Source organism: Grus americana, chromosome 1, assembly GCF_028858705.1.
Source record: "Grus americana isolate bGruAme1 chromosome 1, bGruAme1.mat, whole genome shotgun sequence".
Classification (NCBI taxonomy): domain Eukaryota; kingdom Metazoa; phylum Chordata; class Aves; order Gruiformes; family Gruidae; genus Grus; species Grus americana.
Window position 1 is genome coordinate 57184881 of NC_072852.1, and position 15782 is coordinate 57200662.

At 46.9% G+C, this 15782-nt stretch overlaps 1 protein-coding gene across 6 annotated transcripts in view; it reads right to left on the bottom strand.

Moving 5' to 3' along the window:
* Positions 1 to 15506, bottom strand: part of SGSM3 (small G protein signaling modulator 3) — a 30521-nt gene extending 15015 nt beyond the window's left edge. For 2 of the 6 annotated variants that reach the window (XM_054819370.1, XM_054819336.1), the window contains exons 1-6: positions 15368 to 15506; positions 5137 to 5220; positions 3793 to 3878; positions 2697 to 2763; positions 1060 to 1268; positions 799 to 906 (exon numbers count right to left, since the gene is read on the bottom strand). In XM_054819370.1, coding sequence (XP_054675345.1) covers positions 799 to 906; positions 1060 to 1268; positions 2697 to 2763; positions 3793 to 3878; positions 5137 to 5143 — 477 coding nt within the window. In that variant the 5' untranslated portion in view covers positions 5144 to 5220; positions 15368 to 15506. Of the gene's footprint in view, positions 1 to 798; positions 907 to 1059; positions 1269 to 2696; positions 2764 to 3792; positions 3879 to 5136; positions 5221 to 7044; positions 7357 to 7390; positions 7624 to 14285; positions 14722 to 15367 lie in introns of those variants that run through there. The other 4 variants (XM_054819344.1, XM_054819354.1, XM_054819363.1 and 1 more) reach the window with 4 other exon arrangements.
* Positions 15507 to 15782: the final 276 nt, after the last annotated feature.

A 15782-nucleotide genomic window follows, 5' to 3' on the forward strand; every position in this document is an offset into this window, starting at 1 on the left:
TAACAGCCTTCACTGACATGTGGGAAAATGCCAGTCCAGATCGTGACTTGGTGTCTCCCGAGAAATACTAGCCTAAACTCAGCCCCTAGCTTCACCACTGAGAGTAACAGGCATACTGGTTGGGAGTTTCATCTGCTTGGATTTCAAGCAAGGCTTCCCAACAGAAAGAAAACAACAACCTGGCCACATCTGTGACAGGGGACTTGGAGGTGAACAGCCCACAGATCTCCCTTGGGCAGTGTTGTTCCTCCTTCCAACCATTTTGAACCTATCTTCTTAGTGAGAGGTGAACATGTGCAGAGCTAGGTTTCTTTTGCCATACCCTTTGCCTTCTCCCGCAAAAGGAGAGGTCAGAGGAAGAGGGAAAACACTCTGTAACAGTCGTCTTGGTGTTCAGAGACTTTGTATTTGAGGGAACAAAGACAGGCCCTGTAAGCAGCTGCTACTACCTCAACAGAGGTGCATCTATCAGCCTTTCACCCTTCACTTCCTTCAGTGACTATCAGGATGTTTGCTGAGATGCAACTGCAGCACTGTTTTCTAGACTGCAGGTAGCATGGGCCCAACCCCTTCCCTGCTGTCCTAGGAAGGAGGGGAGCTGCACAGTTGCTATTCCAACAAAACAATGGAGAAATATGCCCAACAGTAGGATTAAGCTTTAGCAGGATTTGACCACACATGTCCTCTCAACTGTCCCTGCTGCAGGTGTCAGGCAGACATCCCTTCCTTCTCATGCAGCAAATCTTGCCATTCTCCCCACTCCCTTGTGCCCAGTCAGCACTAGACAGTATGTCCTACCTGTTTGGCAGCAATGCTTTCGTCATTAGAGCTGTTTTTCACGATATCCCGATACGACATCTCTGAGTTCCTCTTCTTCTGCAAGGCCCCCGACAGACGCATCCACAGCTGGGGGGACAGGGTGAACAGAGATAGGAAGAGTCACTAAGACAGCCACAGAAAGCCATAATCCGGCATCCTCTCAACCAAGAGTAAGTGGTCTTGCTCCACTGTCTCTTACTCCAGGCAGGACAGCCTGCCCAGAAGAGGCAGCACTCTCACCTGTGGCCTCATGCTATGTGGGATGCCGGCTAGCACCAGGGAGCGCAGCTTGTCTGAATGCGGTAGGGTGACCTCAATTTTGTCCCATGTGAGGTCGCCCACGTCATGGTTGTGTGTGAATTCCAGATGAGCCTGCCACTTGAGCCTCTGCTGTGGCTCCTCCGTCAGTGGGATCCCCAGAAGCTTGCTGGAGTTTGGCTCAGCACCATCTGCCTCAGCAAAGGGAAGGGAAAGAAAAGGAGACAAGTGAGAGAAAAAACAAGAGGGGGAACGAGCATAGGGTAGGGAGTAAGATGGCCATATGAAGAAAATGTCTTAAAAACATTCATATCTTCCAGCTAGAGCATGGAAAGGCAAAGCTTCATTTCTAACTGTCTTCTCCATGCAGCAAATTTTATGGTCATAAAATTTGGGGCCTTGAGAACTAAGCAGCTGTCAGCAGGCTTCTAGCCTCTACTTACTCATGATTTAGTGCATAGCGTGGCTGGAATTAAACAAGACTCTGACAGCAGTCATGCTGCTGGGTTTTGTAAGGATCTGTAAATCAGCCTGACAAAAGCATAGCAGGCTTCAGTGGTGGCAAGCAGAAGCTATATGCTCATGCAAGTAATGAGGTGCAAAATGTTAACTTCAGGGATATTTTATCACCAAAAAGAAGCTTTAACAGGGACACCTCCAAATTCACAATGAGAGAGCACCTTAAACTGAGGCTGGCTTTCTAAAATAGATACTTGAGCACAAGTACAGATTTGACGTAAGGCACCCTGTCCTTCATCATCCCAACGATGCAGTCCAAATCTTTCTGCTGACTTTATAATGCACAAGTAGTCTATCGAATGTTCTGGCCAAAGAAAATTGCTGTATCCTGTCCTCATCTCCGGGTCATTGCTTCAAAGAGGATCCTCTATGACTCAAGGTGCCTCAGGGCACATGTGCCAACAACTTCTGCCCTTGCACTGTATGGCCTGAGCCCTGGAAATGTCCTCTCAAAGCATATAAAGCAATTCCTGCGTACCCCATTCCTTTCTCTTCCTCTTTGCAAAGGCAGCCAGCTGTCGTAGTTCAGTGCCCAGCGGCAACAGGTCTCCACACCTCCTTCTATTTGGTCTCCTGCCTCTGTATCTTGCAGAAAAACTAGGATGTGGGTTCTGCCCCTACAATTTGCCCTACACTTTGCCAAGCTGCTGGGACGGGTAGAACACATAGTGCTGCCACTCACTTTGTTCGCAAGTTTTTCAACACACAGCACGTGTCACTATGCCTGCTGTCGGTGCTTACAGTGCTACTGACCACAACAGAGACCCCACTGTCAACTGGGAAAGCTGACCTTCCCCAGCATGCAGCTGCTAATGGAAACGATGACTTCCTCTTAGCTTTCCTCTCGCTCTGTCACCCATGACACAAGCATAATGGGATGGAAATGAGACTGCTGCATATTCTGTGCTCCAGACTCCCATAAGGCGTGCAGATCTAATGCACAGCCCTTTGTTACAATGGTAGGATACAGAAAGATGATGATGGGTGGCTAGATGAGGCCTAGGACAGAATGGTTGCAAAATCACCCTGCCATACTTGGAAGCAGGGGAAGGGCTGGACACAGGACACAATGGAATTGGGAGGGATGGGACTGACTTTACCTTCCTTATCAACTCGGAAACCAAATTCATCATAATGGAACTCTGGCTGCTCAATGGATTCTTCTTTCTGGGGGGCAGGAGAAGGAGAACAGACACTTTTACCAGTTTAGCACTGAACAACTGAACAGAGACATGTGGATATTGCCCCATCCCACCACTGTCCACACTGTGCCCTCTGGGCAACTAGACTCCTTGCCCTTTTATTTCTGATGCCTCCCACTACAGTCCCCAGCTGGGGAGGTGTTGCATGCAATTCCCATTTTGACTTCTCCATGGAAGTTGTGAAGCCTTGCCTTCCCACCTGCATAGATTTTCCCAGCAATCCCTCTCCTAGGAGGGCTTGAGCGCACCATCGTATCAAGATCAGAACTTCCCACCTGGAGGCATGCAGCCGTCCTCATGGACTGAGGAATTCACACACACCAGCTGAAGTGGTCTCTACTGTCCGCATCTCTAATACACAGCAGTCCTCTGTTACCTCTGCACACACACAGCAAATTCAGCTCCCTGCATTGCTCCATCTCCTGCCTACAGACACCTCCCCTTTCCTGCAATCCCACCTGCCCTTCCTGTGGGGGGTCTCGCAAACACTGTGCCAAGGCAGCCCCCAAGAAGCATGCTTCTAACACAGCTGCACAGTAAGCTTTAATCTGCTTCACTGGGCTCAGCTGGCCTTCAGCAAACACTGTGGGTAAGTTATGAAATTCCACAGCTGCTTCCTTCCTTCCTGCTCTGCCCACCTGGTGACAAGTCTTGAGACTAGCATTTCCTGCCATGCACAAGCCATCCAGAGTAGCTCGATGGTGACAGAGACTCCTTTGAGGGTGTCAACATTTGTACAGTGGAGCAATAGTTGCAAAACAGCAGGGCAATAATTCACACAAGTTTCTTCGTGCTCTGTAAGATCCTCTTGCAAGAGCCAGGATGCAGCCACAAAACACATGAAGTTTAAGAAGCAAACAAGTGTCCGTAACCAAACCACCGGATGAAGAGTGCATCCTTTTCCCTGTGGCTTTCAGAGACCACCAGAAATCACCAGGGTCCCTTTACTTTTGTGCAGAGCCAGAGAACACACCCTCCCTGCCTTATACCATACCTGTGTGTATTTTGCCAGGATCTCCTGAGGCCAAATGCTGGGAGTGAGTGCTGAGAAGGGACCCCCAGCAGAGGGAGTGTGATGGCCTAAACACAAAGAGATCAACATATAGCAGTGAAAACCTGGAAGGACTCCCTGGTAAGACACATACTCAATAAAGACTGTCCCAGCAAGGGCTCACTCAGCAGTTTGTCACTATTGCTACTCTAGACATTGAGACAGCTCCCACTTCACCAAGGAAGCAAGTAATTTCAGATGGTTTTGTCCCTTATTACTGAGCAAAAGAAGCAGAAAGGCCAAATGGAGTTCCCTCTAAGAAAGGGACTTTTAGGGAAGAGAAATAGTTCCATGGCATCATGTGATCTTTATTCTGCTTGGAAAAGCTGTGCAGTCAGTGCCAAGCCAGGGGAACCATTAAAAAAAATTATTATGGAGAACTAAATACCTCCTACGGAGACATTGACCCCAGCATCAGCAGCACTCCAGAGTTCCCTGAAACTTTGTCACTGAGGCACCAAAATGGGAAATCAGAGCCTTCAGCAAGATGCTCAACTGCTCCCTTTGCTCCAGAAGGGCTGGGATATTGCCAGACCACGTATAGAGAGCTGCAGCAATGAAAGTATGCCTATCATAAGCATCTTTCCAATCTCAGGTAGTGTCCCACTGAATAGCTTCCCTTGGAATAAAAGCAGACATCAAGTTTTGCAATTGAAGCAGATAAGGATGTCCCAGGTCTTCAACTGCGCACATCACCAAGAAAAAGGTTTACTTGGTTATGAAATATAGTCTCCCTCAAGGTTATATGCCCTGAAATAACCAGCTGGACCAGGAAGGAAGGCTTAGACAAAAATATGGGGTGGGAGAGTTGGCCACTCTAAGGAGGAGATCTAGTTTTAGTAAAGTTCAGTAGTCTGCAGTTGAACTCCAATAATTCTTCAGCTTTCTGCCTGCCCTAGAGCTACCATGGTACAGAAAAAATCTCTCAGATCATAAGTGAGCTGCCCACTCTGGGGCAAATCTTGGAAGCAGAACGGAACCAAGCATATCTTATTAAAAATGGGGAAGGCAGACTACATTTCAATCTCCTCCCTCCTCTATGTTCAATGGCTGAAGCAGCTTCTGCAGGCTTCAGTACAGGGTAAAAGAACGAACCTAGTTCACCCTGAGTGAAAAGGCAGCTGGGTCACAAAGAGCGGGGCAATTTCCTCTCCCCCAATTTGACCGGACAGTATGTTAACGCAAAGAATGGCTCTTGGAACCAGTAACTGTATTTTACTAAGTTGCAGCTGAAGAAAGAACAAGCAACCAAACAAGAAGGCACTGTGTCCATTTCTTTCTGCTCACCTGACATTGCGCTCGGTAAGGCTGAGTAGCAGAGGCTGTCTGCAGGTCCAGAAATGCTGTTCTCAGAGGTAAGAGGTCACTATCCTGTTATAAAAAGAAAAAAAAAATTGGTGATAAGAGAATTCAGTTATCATGTAAGAACATGGTGGGGAAAAGACAGACCCCTCACGCACAACTTCCCCACAGGAAAATTAAATCCCTTAGTATTTAAGTTCCCCCACAGGAAAATTAAATTCCAGAGATGGGAATTTCCTCTCGGTTTCATACCTACCCATCAGCTATAAACAGCACACTATCATTTAACAAATTCCTTGTGACAGTAACAGCATTGATTGCAAGAATGTCAAAAATCAAGTCAACTTTCATCGCCTTTTCCATCACGTATTGCGAGTCCTGTGCTTAATTATCAATACTAAAAAACCATACTATTCATCATCGTTCTCTGAATACACTGTCCATGGAGAAGGGATTGGAATAGTGAAAAGGGTTTAAGAAGGTATTATTAGATGCAATAAGCCTGAAAGAGATTTTAGGAGGAGCATCACAAACCACAGGAGCAAAGTGTGGAATATAGCTCCCTTAATGGAGCTGGGAAAGCTTCTGACAAGGATTTTCTGTGACAAACAGGGCTAGGATGTGGACAACATGCTACTGAGTACCTCTGCAATGAGCCAGGAGCCAGGTTCCTCTAAACTAAATCAAGTGATAGAGCTGAGATGACGAAACAGCCCGCATAGCTCCCCCCTTTACTTTCATGATACAGCAGATTTTTATAGGGGTTTTCCAGGAGAAGAATGGAATATTTCAGTAATCAGAGAGAGAGATTTTGGACTTTAAGATCAACCTTATAACTCTGTGTGTGGCAGACAGCAAGAGCTACCTCTGCCAAGCAGATAAAGCCAGTGCTGGGATATATCAGTCACTCGTACTTACTTGGGAAAGAACCTGGGACAAACTAACATTTGCAGGTCTGGGATGGGTTTTCCAGCTTCCCCTTTCCAGTAAAGCTACTTATATCTGCAAACCACTAAAAGAAGGAACCCTAGGGATTCATCCAGCAGGTACTGAGTTGTTTATAGTGCTCAGTAGTACAAGGTTATATTGCCTTTGCATTTCAGTGAGCTTTCCAGTGAGTACTTGCAGCCTGGAAGTAGCTTGCTACAGCACTCCAAGATAAACAGCTGTAAAACATTGCAAAAGCATAAAAAGCATCTGTGTCTGAGAACACAAATGATAAGACTTCTTCCTCCCAGATTTAGACAATTCTCTGCATGAGAAAGGCTGGCATGGATGAACAGACACTCTGATCTTCTGACACCAAAAGAAAAAAAAGAAAAACTGAACAAGAAAAAGTTCAGCTTTTGTTTCTGAGAAGTAATGTTGTCCATACAATGGCCAGTTGCTTATCCACGAGTTCTGTAAACACTCTTCTATCCTTCCTATCACTCTAGCCCCACTTATTCTCTTAGCACCAACTTTTCCCTCAGTAGCTGAAGACATAACAAGAATTACAAAGTGAGCACCTGCACGCTCATTTTACACGGCAACGCACACAGCATGCACACCAAGCAGGTAAATTCACTGACAATACTTATTCCCCTTTCAACATCACTGTGAATGTATTTTGATGCTTTTTTTTTTTTCAGGCTTATCACTGCCCTGCAACCACAGCTGCTCTGTTCCTGAGCCTGCAATATGTCCTTCTCCCCTGCCTTCCCTCCACCCAGTTAACCCTGTTTCCAATGACTACTATTAGGAACACAGTCACTGTTTCAGCCACGCGGTATGTCTGCCATGCTTCTCGTTACCTGTGCTCTGAATCCGTGCTCAGTGCCTCAAGCTTGTGAGTAGGGATCCTCCTCGGTCACTACTAACCTCCATTGCATGCACAATCACTGCTGAACTGACCTGCTATGGAGAAGCTGGGCCAGCGTGTTAGGCACGTAGATGAGAAAACTCCCCGTACAAGGGAATTAACCACGGTGCTCGGGAAGCAGGGCAGGCGAGTGCCGAGGCCAAAAGTCCCTCCTCGTCCCAGGACAGGTGTAGCAGAGGGGAACACCTTCCCTTGTCCACGTCATCGCACACTGGCCTCCGCCTTGCTGGAGATCACTCCCCTCCCTGCCTGCCCTCCTGTCCCTGACATTAGAGCACTGAACTTGGTGGGCAGGTTTTTCCTGCCTCTGGTTCCTATAGAAACCTTCCTGCAAGCACCCATCTGCAACGGGGCCCAGAGAGAGTGGGAGAGGCTCACCTTGCTGCTGGCACTGGGGTGTGCAGAAGGGCAGAGTGAGGAGTGTGAATCACACCAAGAGAAGGCTCCTGCTGTGGCACAAGGAGGTGGTATGCTGGGGACAGCCCACAGAGCCAGGTGTCTCCAGGAGAAGGTGCTGAGGCCACTGTGTCAGCCCTGTAGGTCTTCATCACCCTGCTTTCTGCCCCCTCCCACGCTGCCTCCAGTAAAGCATCACAGGAACTGGGAGGAAGGTTCCCTGACACAGCCAGGCACCACCCACTGCAAGGCAGGAGGAGGAGGATATCTGGCATATGGGATTGATACAGTAAGTTCTTTCCTTTGACTGAGGGATATAAACCTAAAGCAACTCTCAAACTCTCCTAGCCAGGAGACAGCAAGTAACAAAAGGGGCTCCCATGAAGCCTGTGAAATTGCATGCATGAAAATGCTACGGCTAACTTAGCTGTGTTATTTGCACAGTACACACTTCTGAAAACTAGCAACAGTAACAGATACAAAGGAAAAAACACATCAGATCCAACAAATAGTAATGGCAACTCCCAAATGCTTAGAACTCTCAAATTAAAACCAGTTTTCACCCATGCATTAAGAAGCATCTCCCATGTTTAAAGGCAATTTAAGTTTTCTATACAAAGCAATTTTGGTCAGCCAACAGGTAGTCTTCACACTTTGAAAGAAACCCATTTTTTGTTAAAATGCAAATGGTACCTGTTATTTACAACTTTACTTTTTGACTTCAGTCTCTACGGGTACATTATTTGAAGCACTCCAGCTGCAACACCTTTACTGGAGTTGCAAATACACCCTGTGCAGGATTTTATCCAATTAGTTTCTTTTCCAGCATAGGTGTCCTTTAGAAATTGATGTTTGCAAAGGAGACCTGCAAATTTACTTCCACTTGGCAATATCAAACCTCCTCTGGACACGCTTGCTCTTCCACACAGCTGTGATATGAGAGATTTCAATTACCTGCTTCTTGCAAACACCAGATAACAATCTCCTGCTGCCTATGTTTTACTTGCTTGGCCTCTCTTGCCATGTGATCTCCACTAAAGCCTGCTGTGGTAGCGCCTGGATGTGCCAGGCATGAAATGATGCTGTCGGGAGCCTTTCAGTAGGCTCTTTATTTTGGGACAGAAACTCCTTCCCAGGAGTGTTCTTCCCCTGCTGATTTTAGCAACGACAACAACAACAAAAAAGAATCCACCAAAAAGTCACCAAAAAAGCAATAGACTGTGCAGAAGATGAAAGTTTTACAAAGCAATGGTTTTGTATGCTGAAAGCTAGTAACTATGCAAGAGCTGTCAGCGAACGTCATCAGAAGGACCAGGACAAGCATAACAATTCATTCTAGAATTATTTTCATCCACTGTCATAGGAACAGCATATACAACACTTCCTCTGACAGTAAGCTAGCATGGGGAAAAACTCTTCTTTCCATTATGCTTAATTTGAACATGTAGCAACACTGTACACAGTAAATCCCACTGCCACCTCTGGACTGTCAGCTGGTTTCCACTGCTCTCTATTCTCTCTCTTCCAAAACATACTACTATTTTTTTTTTTTTAATAAAGGGAGAAAAGCCACAGTACTCATCTGGAGGCCACACACTTCAGTCTAGTGCTACAAGTCTCTTCCAGCTCAGCTTTTAAAATCCCATGTAGATTGCATTCAATTTAACATTTAGACTGACCCTTCCTCTCTCAGAAATCAGACAAAAATCAGACCTGGCACTGAATCAAGCAGCTAGGAAAGCTTTGTTTTCCTAATTAAAATCCTGACTTGCCCCATGAAATGCACAAGGGGTGCTCTCAGCAGGAAGCCCTTTGCCTTCCCTTCCCCCATCAGTTTCTCCCTGAGGTCAGGCAAAAGCATATCCCGGAGCTGCAAATGCCATTAGTCCCACAAGTCAATATTTGCTTTGCACGTATACAGCCAGAAGAAAACTCCAACTTCACAAACAAGTAAAGCGAACAAAGCACAGCCACGTACCTGACCAAGGAGTGGACAAGATGCAGATAATTTCTGCCCCTCGCACCATGACACCCTGGATTTTTAAGCGATGCAGAATTCCACGCAGACACTGACACACGCCAACTCCTGGTTAAGGAATCAATGTGGTGTTGATGAACCTGGGTCACTCCAGGAATTGTTTGAGGCTTACAAACCACAACCAGCCTGACACTGCTTTGGGTGTTGAGCAATGCGCTACAAGGGCAGGAGGGATGTGCTGAGGTGGTAGCTTGCTTTCTAGCCCATGACTTGGAATGAAAAGTTGAGGGACTTTAACTGCCCTCAGCCCACTTTCTTGTAACAGAGAAAATGAATCAGAGATAAAATAAAAGCCTATGGCAGGCCTAGAAAGGGGGACGTGGCACCTGGAAAGCAGCAAAGGTGAAGGCTGTGACAGCCTTGCAGAGCCAGGTGGGCAGGCAGGAAGGACGGCAAGCTGTTAACAGTGTTATGTCGCTGACTGCAGATGCATCGCTCAGGACTCCAGTGCTGCCCCGTCACCAGATGGGATCACATACTGGCTGCAGGAGTGTGATGGGGCAAAGTGCCTCCCCACAGCTGCCCCAGGGCACTGTAAGAGCAGCAGGTAACAGAGGCAACAAAAAGTAAATTGGAACTCTGTGTCCCCTGCTATAAAGCACCTTGTAGACTCCTAGCCACATCGCAAATGTAATTCCGTGCAGAAATGTAACAAAAAGGTACTTCCATGCAACAGATCTGCTCCATGTGCTCATCGATGTCCAGCAAGTCTGCTTGCTGCGATGACAGAGAGCACCCCACTGGAGCTGAAGGTGCTGAGCCATTTCCAGTTAATGCAAAAGGAACAGAACATGTAACTTCCAGTTTCGTATCCATTTAATCTCCATTTTGAAAATAAGGATGTGAAAAAGCGAAATCCTGGTTCCTACCACTTACATATTGGACAGACAGACCACAGCTGGACTTCCTGATTGTAGTTCAATGTGTTGAGCTTTCCTCTAAAGAAAAAGCCCTACACAACACCTACTTATGTAGAATGCAGATTTCCTACATATCAACATGTATTTTCTTTTCAGAGCAGAACTGCCTTTTATTTATCTGGCTCCGAAGCAGACAGCTGATCCTTTATGCAGGAAAAAGCTGAAGTTCTTACTTCTAAAATCTGGAGATAATAAAGGCTTCCCCCATGTGGCTCATGAAAAAAACACCACAACAAACCAGAACCAAACTTACTTATGGCTGTGCTGATTCCCTGTGTGGCTAATAAAAGCTACCACACTTTTAGCCAGGGAAAGCAGAGGGTGTCTCTCCTTACACAGCAGATATTTGGTGCCTGCTAAGCATGAACTGCACTGCTGTGGAGAACCTCTTTTTTGCCAAGACCCTTGGGATCAGAAGAGGAGGAGTTTCCCCTTTCTCGGTGCTCCCATTATTTGAGAGGTGAGAGGATACGTGATGGGAACATAGAGTGTTCCTCCCGTCTCACACAGGAGGATTACAATAGATCGAGCACTGGAACAACAGTTGCTGTTTTTAATCTGCATTGAATGACGATGGCAAAAAAGGCCAGGATACAAACTAGCAAGCTGTCCACTCTCACTGTACAGCAAAATTTCCCTGCTTCCAACACAGAGGGAAGAAAACCCATGCATGCTAAAAGGCAGGTCTGCAATCACCCTGGTCTTCAAGGCTTAGGGTAAAGGCAATTCCACCTTAAACACCACTATGCAAATATAATTCAAAGGTTTCTTATTAGTGTCTAAGGGGGCCCCAAACATTTCTTCCATGAGAGTCAATTTCTGCACAGTAATTGGACACTTTCACTTGACTAAGCATGGTGCAGGACCAGGGCACTTCTGCAGAACTCTACAGAAACTAATTTTCCCCAAAACTCTCCACAAGTGGTTTTTACCTTCCGGTCCATGAACATCTGCAAGTCTGCAAACTATTTATAAGGTGTCTGTGGAAGGTAATGGCAACTGCCCAGTTTCATTTGCTATACAGAAGTTTGAAAGAAAATATTTCTGTTAGAGATGCAGGATTATAACAATCAAAGAAAGGTTGAAAGACACTACTGACAGTTATTTAAAGACAGATATTATGAAGTCTTTTATACAACATTCCTATCCTGAGCAGTGACAAGCGGTGCCATCCAAGGCTCTCTCCATTACGTCCAGCACTAGCCCTGTAGGTTTGCCTCAGGTGCAAATTCGATTCTCAAGCTGGTCTCATCCTACTGTTCCCAGTGACAAAGGAAAAACAGCCTGAAAAACGGCAGCTCTTCCTTGATACAGCCCCTGATGGATCTGCAAAGCTTTAGCTGTCAGGGTTTGCCATTCTCTTGGTGAGGTGCAAGGAAGGCTACATTCAGGTCACATTCCTGTAATTCTTGTTTGCTCTGATAATAGCAAAAAACCATCAGATTCACCTAGCAGGACTCTAAGCAGGTCTCACTTCATTTGGCTCCAGAAAATGGCTTTTAAGGAAAATGTATCCCACAGCACTCAAGAATTTTCCTCCTTCAGGGCTCTGTCTTTCTAGTACTCAACTTTCTGAAGAGGCTAGTAACACCCAAAACACCTCTTGGGACTATTTGCAAAGCTCTTATCTAGCATGTCATGTTAGACTTAGATCTTGCTCCTGCATAAGTTTATAGGCACAGACAACTCAGGGGAAAAAGAAAAAAAAAAAAAAAAAAAGGAAAATATACAATGATCATTAACATTTGTAACAAAACAAGACAAACCCCCCAATCAGGAAGGTATCTTCTCCAGAACAAATATCCAGGTTATGGACATCTTCTCTCATCTCTCAGTCATCAGGCTCTTCATGGCCAAGAAATACTGCACTGACTGGGCAGTGACAACGGTTCTCGTAGTCATATTAATACCAATATGCTATCTTCTTTTCTGCTATCTCATAAAACAAACGTGTTTTCATTTCTCCTAGGGGTTTTTTTTCTTTTTTTTTTCCTTAAGCTAGAAACAGAATTGCTCTGTTACCAATATAACTTGTTGCATTCCAGTTTAAAAAAAAAGCTGAGACTTCCTCAGAAACAAAACAAATGTGATAGGACATCCTCCTCCTCTTCCCTACCTGGTGTCAACAGTAACGCAGGTGAAAAGTGAGATTTTCTCCAACGCTCCCAGATACTTACCCCGTGTAAGCTTCATGTATCTAAAATCTTGGCCATGTGATGAAAGGTGGCATAGAAAAAAAGTTTCAACAAGTCTTTGTGTTGCTAAGGGTACAAACCTGAAGTGCCAACACTTCTCTGTCTCATGGGGGACATTTAGGACACTGCACTCACTATATACAACGAAGCTACTTGTCTACCTCATTTTACTTGACATTTGCAAAATCTCTATATCCTATCTATCTGAGCTAGAATAGGAACTAGGATCACCAGTGTGATCCAGATCACCAACTAGGATCACCACTGATTTAGTTAGAAGAGCTGTAGTACCACATACACCAAAATATCAGGTACCTTACCTTTATCACTGAAGATAAAGTTGTGATACTCCTTAGGATTTATTTTTCTAAAGTTTTCTTTCCTTCTCATGTTTTGGTGAGAAGTTTGCAATTAACAGCCAGGAAGACAGACATCATCCCCTTCATTTCCAAAACAGTTACAAGCTCAAATGAGGTATCACTTGGGAGGAGCACACTCACTGATTCCTTTGTTAAAGCATACTGAATACCAAACATGGTAAGCAATTTTGCAACACACAAACCAATTCACTAAGAATGGCACTGAGACTAGCGGCTCATTTCATACTGATCCCTTAACCAATAATCACTACTGTTACCATACCACCTCAGGTAAGAGATGTTGATTTTAAAAAGCTAAATATTTTGAGATTTTAAGCTAAATATTTTGAGATTTTAAGATTGTTGAGGTCCTTTGGAACACTGGTATTTGCAAAAGATACCATCTTGCAGGAAAGCAAGCAACAAGTTAAAAGCACAACAAACAAACAAAAAATCCCTAAATTACATTAGCAGAGACCACAAAATTGGAGAATCATTTCAGTCCTGAGCAGGTGTGCAGTGCTTCTCTCACCTCTGATATTAACTCTATCATCCCCCTGACCGTGCACTTACTCTGGAAATATGCCCCTCCTCTCTGCTGCCCCCCATGGATTCCCTTTGCCCTTCTTCAGAGGAAGAGTCACTATGAACGACATCTTCCTGAGATTACCAAGACACATTATCCAAACATTATCCTAAACAGGAATTAAGAAAGGTGGCACCTGTCATTTTAATCTGTTAAATACAGAATTAACATAACTTTATATTAATATGACACAACCAGTCCCCACCCTGACATGTCATGCCTCTTCTCACACCCTTCCTTCCCTTTTACTTCACATATTCTCCAGGGTAGGAATCCAACCTTTGTTTCTGCATAGGGAAAGCCACACACAGAGCATACAGATCTGGAAATACATAATGAAATACATCTTCACTCCAGTGACTGTTTCCTTCCAGCACACCACTCCAGACTCTGTAGCAGCTGAAAAAATACTCTACAATTCAGATTATACAGCAAGCAACTGTATTCTGATCAACATCTCGGCAAAAGCACAGCAGTGCCCCAATCCTGCTAGGTTGGTAGCTCCTTCTTGAGTGATTTTTAGATCCAGCTCTCACTGCTGACCACCTACTGTTCCTAATTCCAACCAGACTGCTTCTCTCTCCCATCTATTAGCACTAAAGGATCCTCCATCTCCTCAAGGCACTTTTACTACTTTATTCCCACCACTCCCCTCCCGAAACATCACAGCAAGCCATACAGAGTAAGGCTGAGACATCATGAAGTAGGAAGCTATGACATCACATAAAAACCCCACACATCAACACTGAAATCTAATTGTTTAGAAGAAAAGTACCTACCTAAATTCAGACATCCCTCAAAAAATTAGGAAGGAAGAAAAGCAGGCACAGGGAAGAAAATTTTCCTGTCCCACCTTTACCAGCTCTGTGAAGAGACACCAGCTGTTCCAGAGCCCAGAACCACTGCCTGCAAATAGATTTAAATCCACGTCATGGTGTTTCTTCACTGCCTTGAATTTACATCACCAGACACTAGAAATTACGTTTGTCTCCTGACTTCCTTCTAACATTTATTACAGCTGGCAATCACAGGGCCTGCAATGTGTCTATTTATGCCCACTGCCTAGAGGATACTGCCATATTTCCATCTCTGTTTCGTGACTGTTCCTTCCACCCAGCCAGACAGGAGACAGACTGTCTCTCCTCTGGGGCACCTCTGAAAAGACGCAGGCGTGGAGAGCAAATGAGGATGGCAGTGCTGGACGGACGACACCACCTGAGAGTCAGAGCCACGGAGAAGAGAAAAGGCAGGTTACGGGAGTGGCATATCCCAGGGAGCTGGAGGGAGCAGGGGTAGGTGGTGGGGGAGAGACAGCAAAGCCTGGGGAAGCGGGGAGCAGGCAGAGCACACCCACAGGGAGAACGTGCCCCAACCAACCCAACGGAGCCTGACGATGAAGCTGTGCACAACATGAGTCACTCGGCGGAACCCAGACCCTGCGTCAGCGCAGCAGGTGAGCGGGAGCCTGCCCGGGGACTGGGGAGGGGGGGTGTCCCTGGGGGGGCCCCCTCCCTTCCCCCCGCGCCCCTGCCCGGGAAGGGGCCGGGAAGCGGAGACGCGGCCGTTCACCCCCCGCCCCACAGACAGCCCCGGCCGCAGGGCCACCCCAGCGGCTCTAGTCCCCCTCCTGCCCGAGGGGCACGGCAGGGGGGGAGGGGAAGGGCGAGGTGTGCGTGGGGCACCTCACAGGTGGCGCCACCATCACTGGGGAGCCCGACCGTCGCGGGGGGCAGGAGCAGGGCTAAGAGCCCCGGAGGGCGAGGGGCGGCCCGCCGAGCCCTCCCGCCCGAGGGCAGGACCCCCGTCGCCCACCGCTGCCCGCCACCCCCGGCTCGGCCACGGTAGCCCCGCCGGCACTCACCCGCTCTCCTCAGCGGCGTCCTCGCCACCTCCCGCCGCGGCTGTCCCCACAGGGCAGGCGCCCGACCCCGACCCGGCGGCCCCACGCGCCGCTCTGGAGGGTGGCGTAGTGCGCATGCGCGGCATCCGGGCGGCGGCGCGGGGCCCTGTGGGGGCTGTAGGCCGCGGCGGAGCCGCATCGCGGCTGGTGCCTCCGCCGGCCCCACCGGAAAAAAGCAAGCCAGGTCCCAAACCCGGATCCTCTAAAGAGGAGTAGAAGCCTCCAAAAGGATTTGTGCATCGTGCCACAGTTTTCTAGGAGGGTGACGTTTTCCCTGTGTCAGTGTTACTCTTTTTAAACTTTGCAGGAAAACAAGTCCAGCACCTCGCAGCTGGCAGCCTCCACCTGGCACAAAGATGTATTTCCAGATGATGAG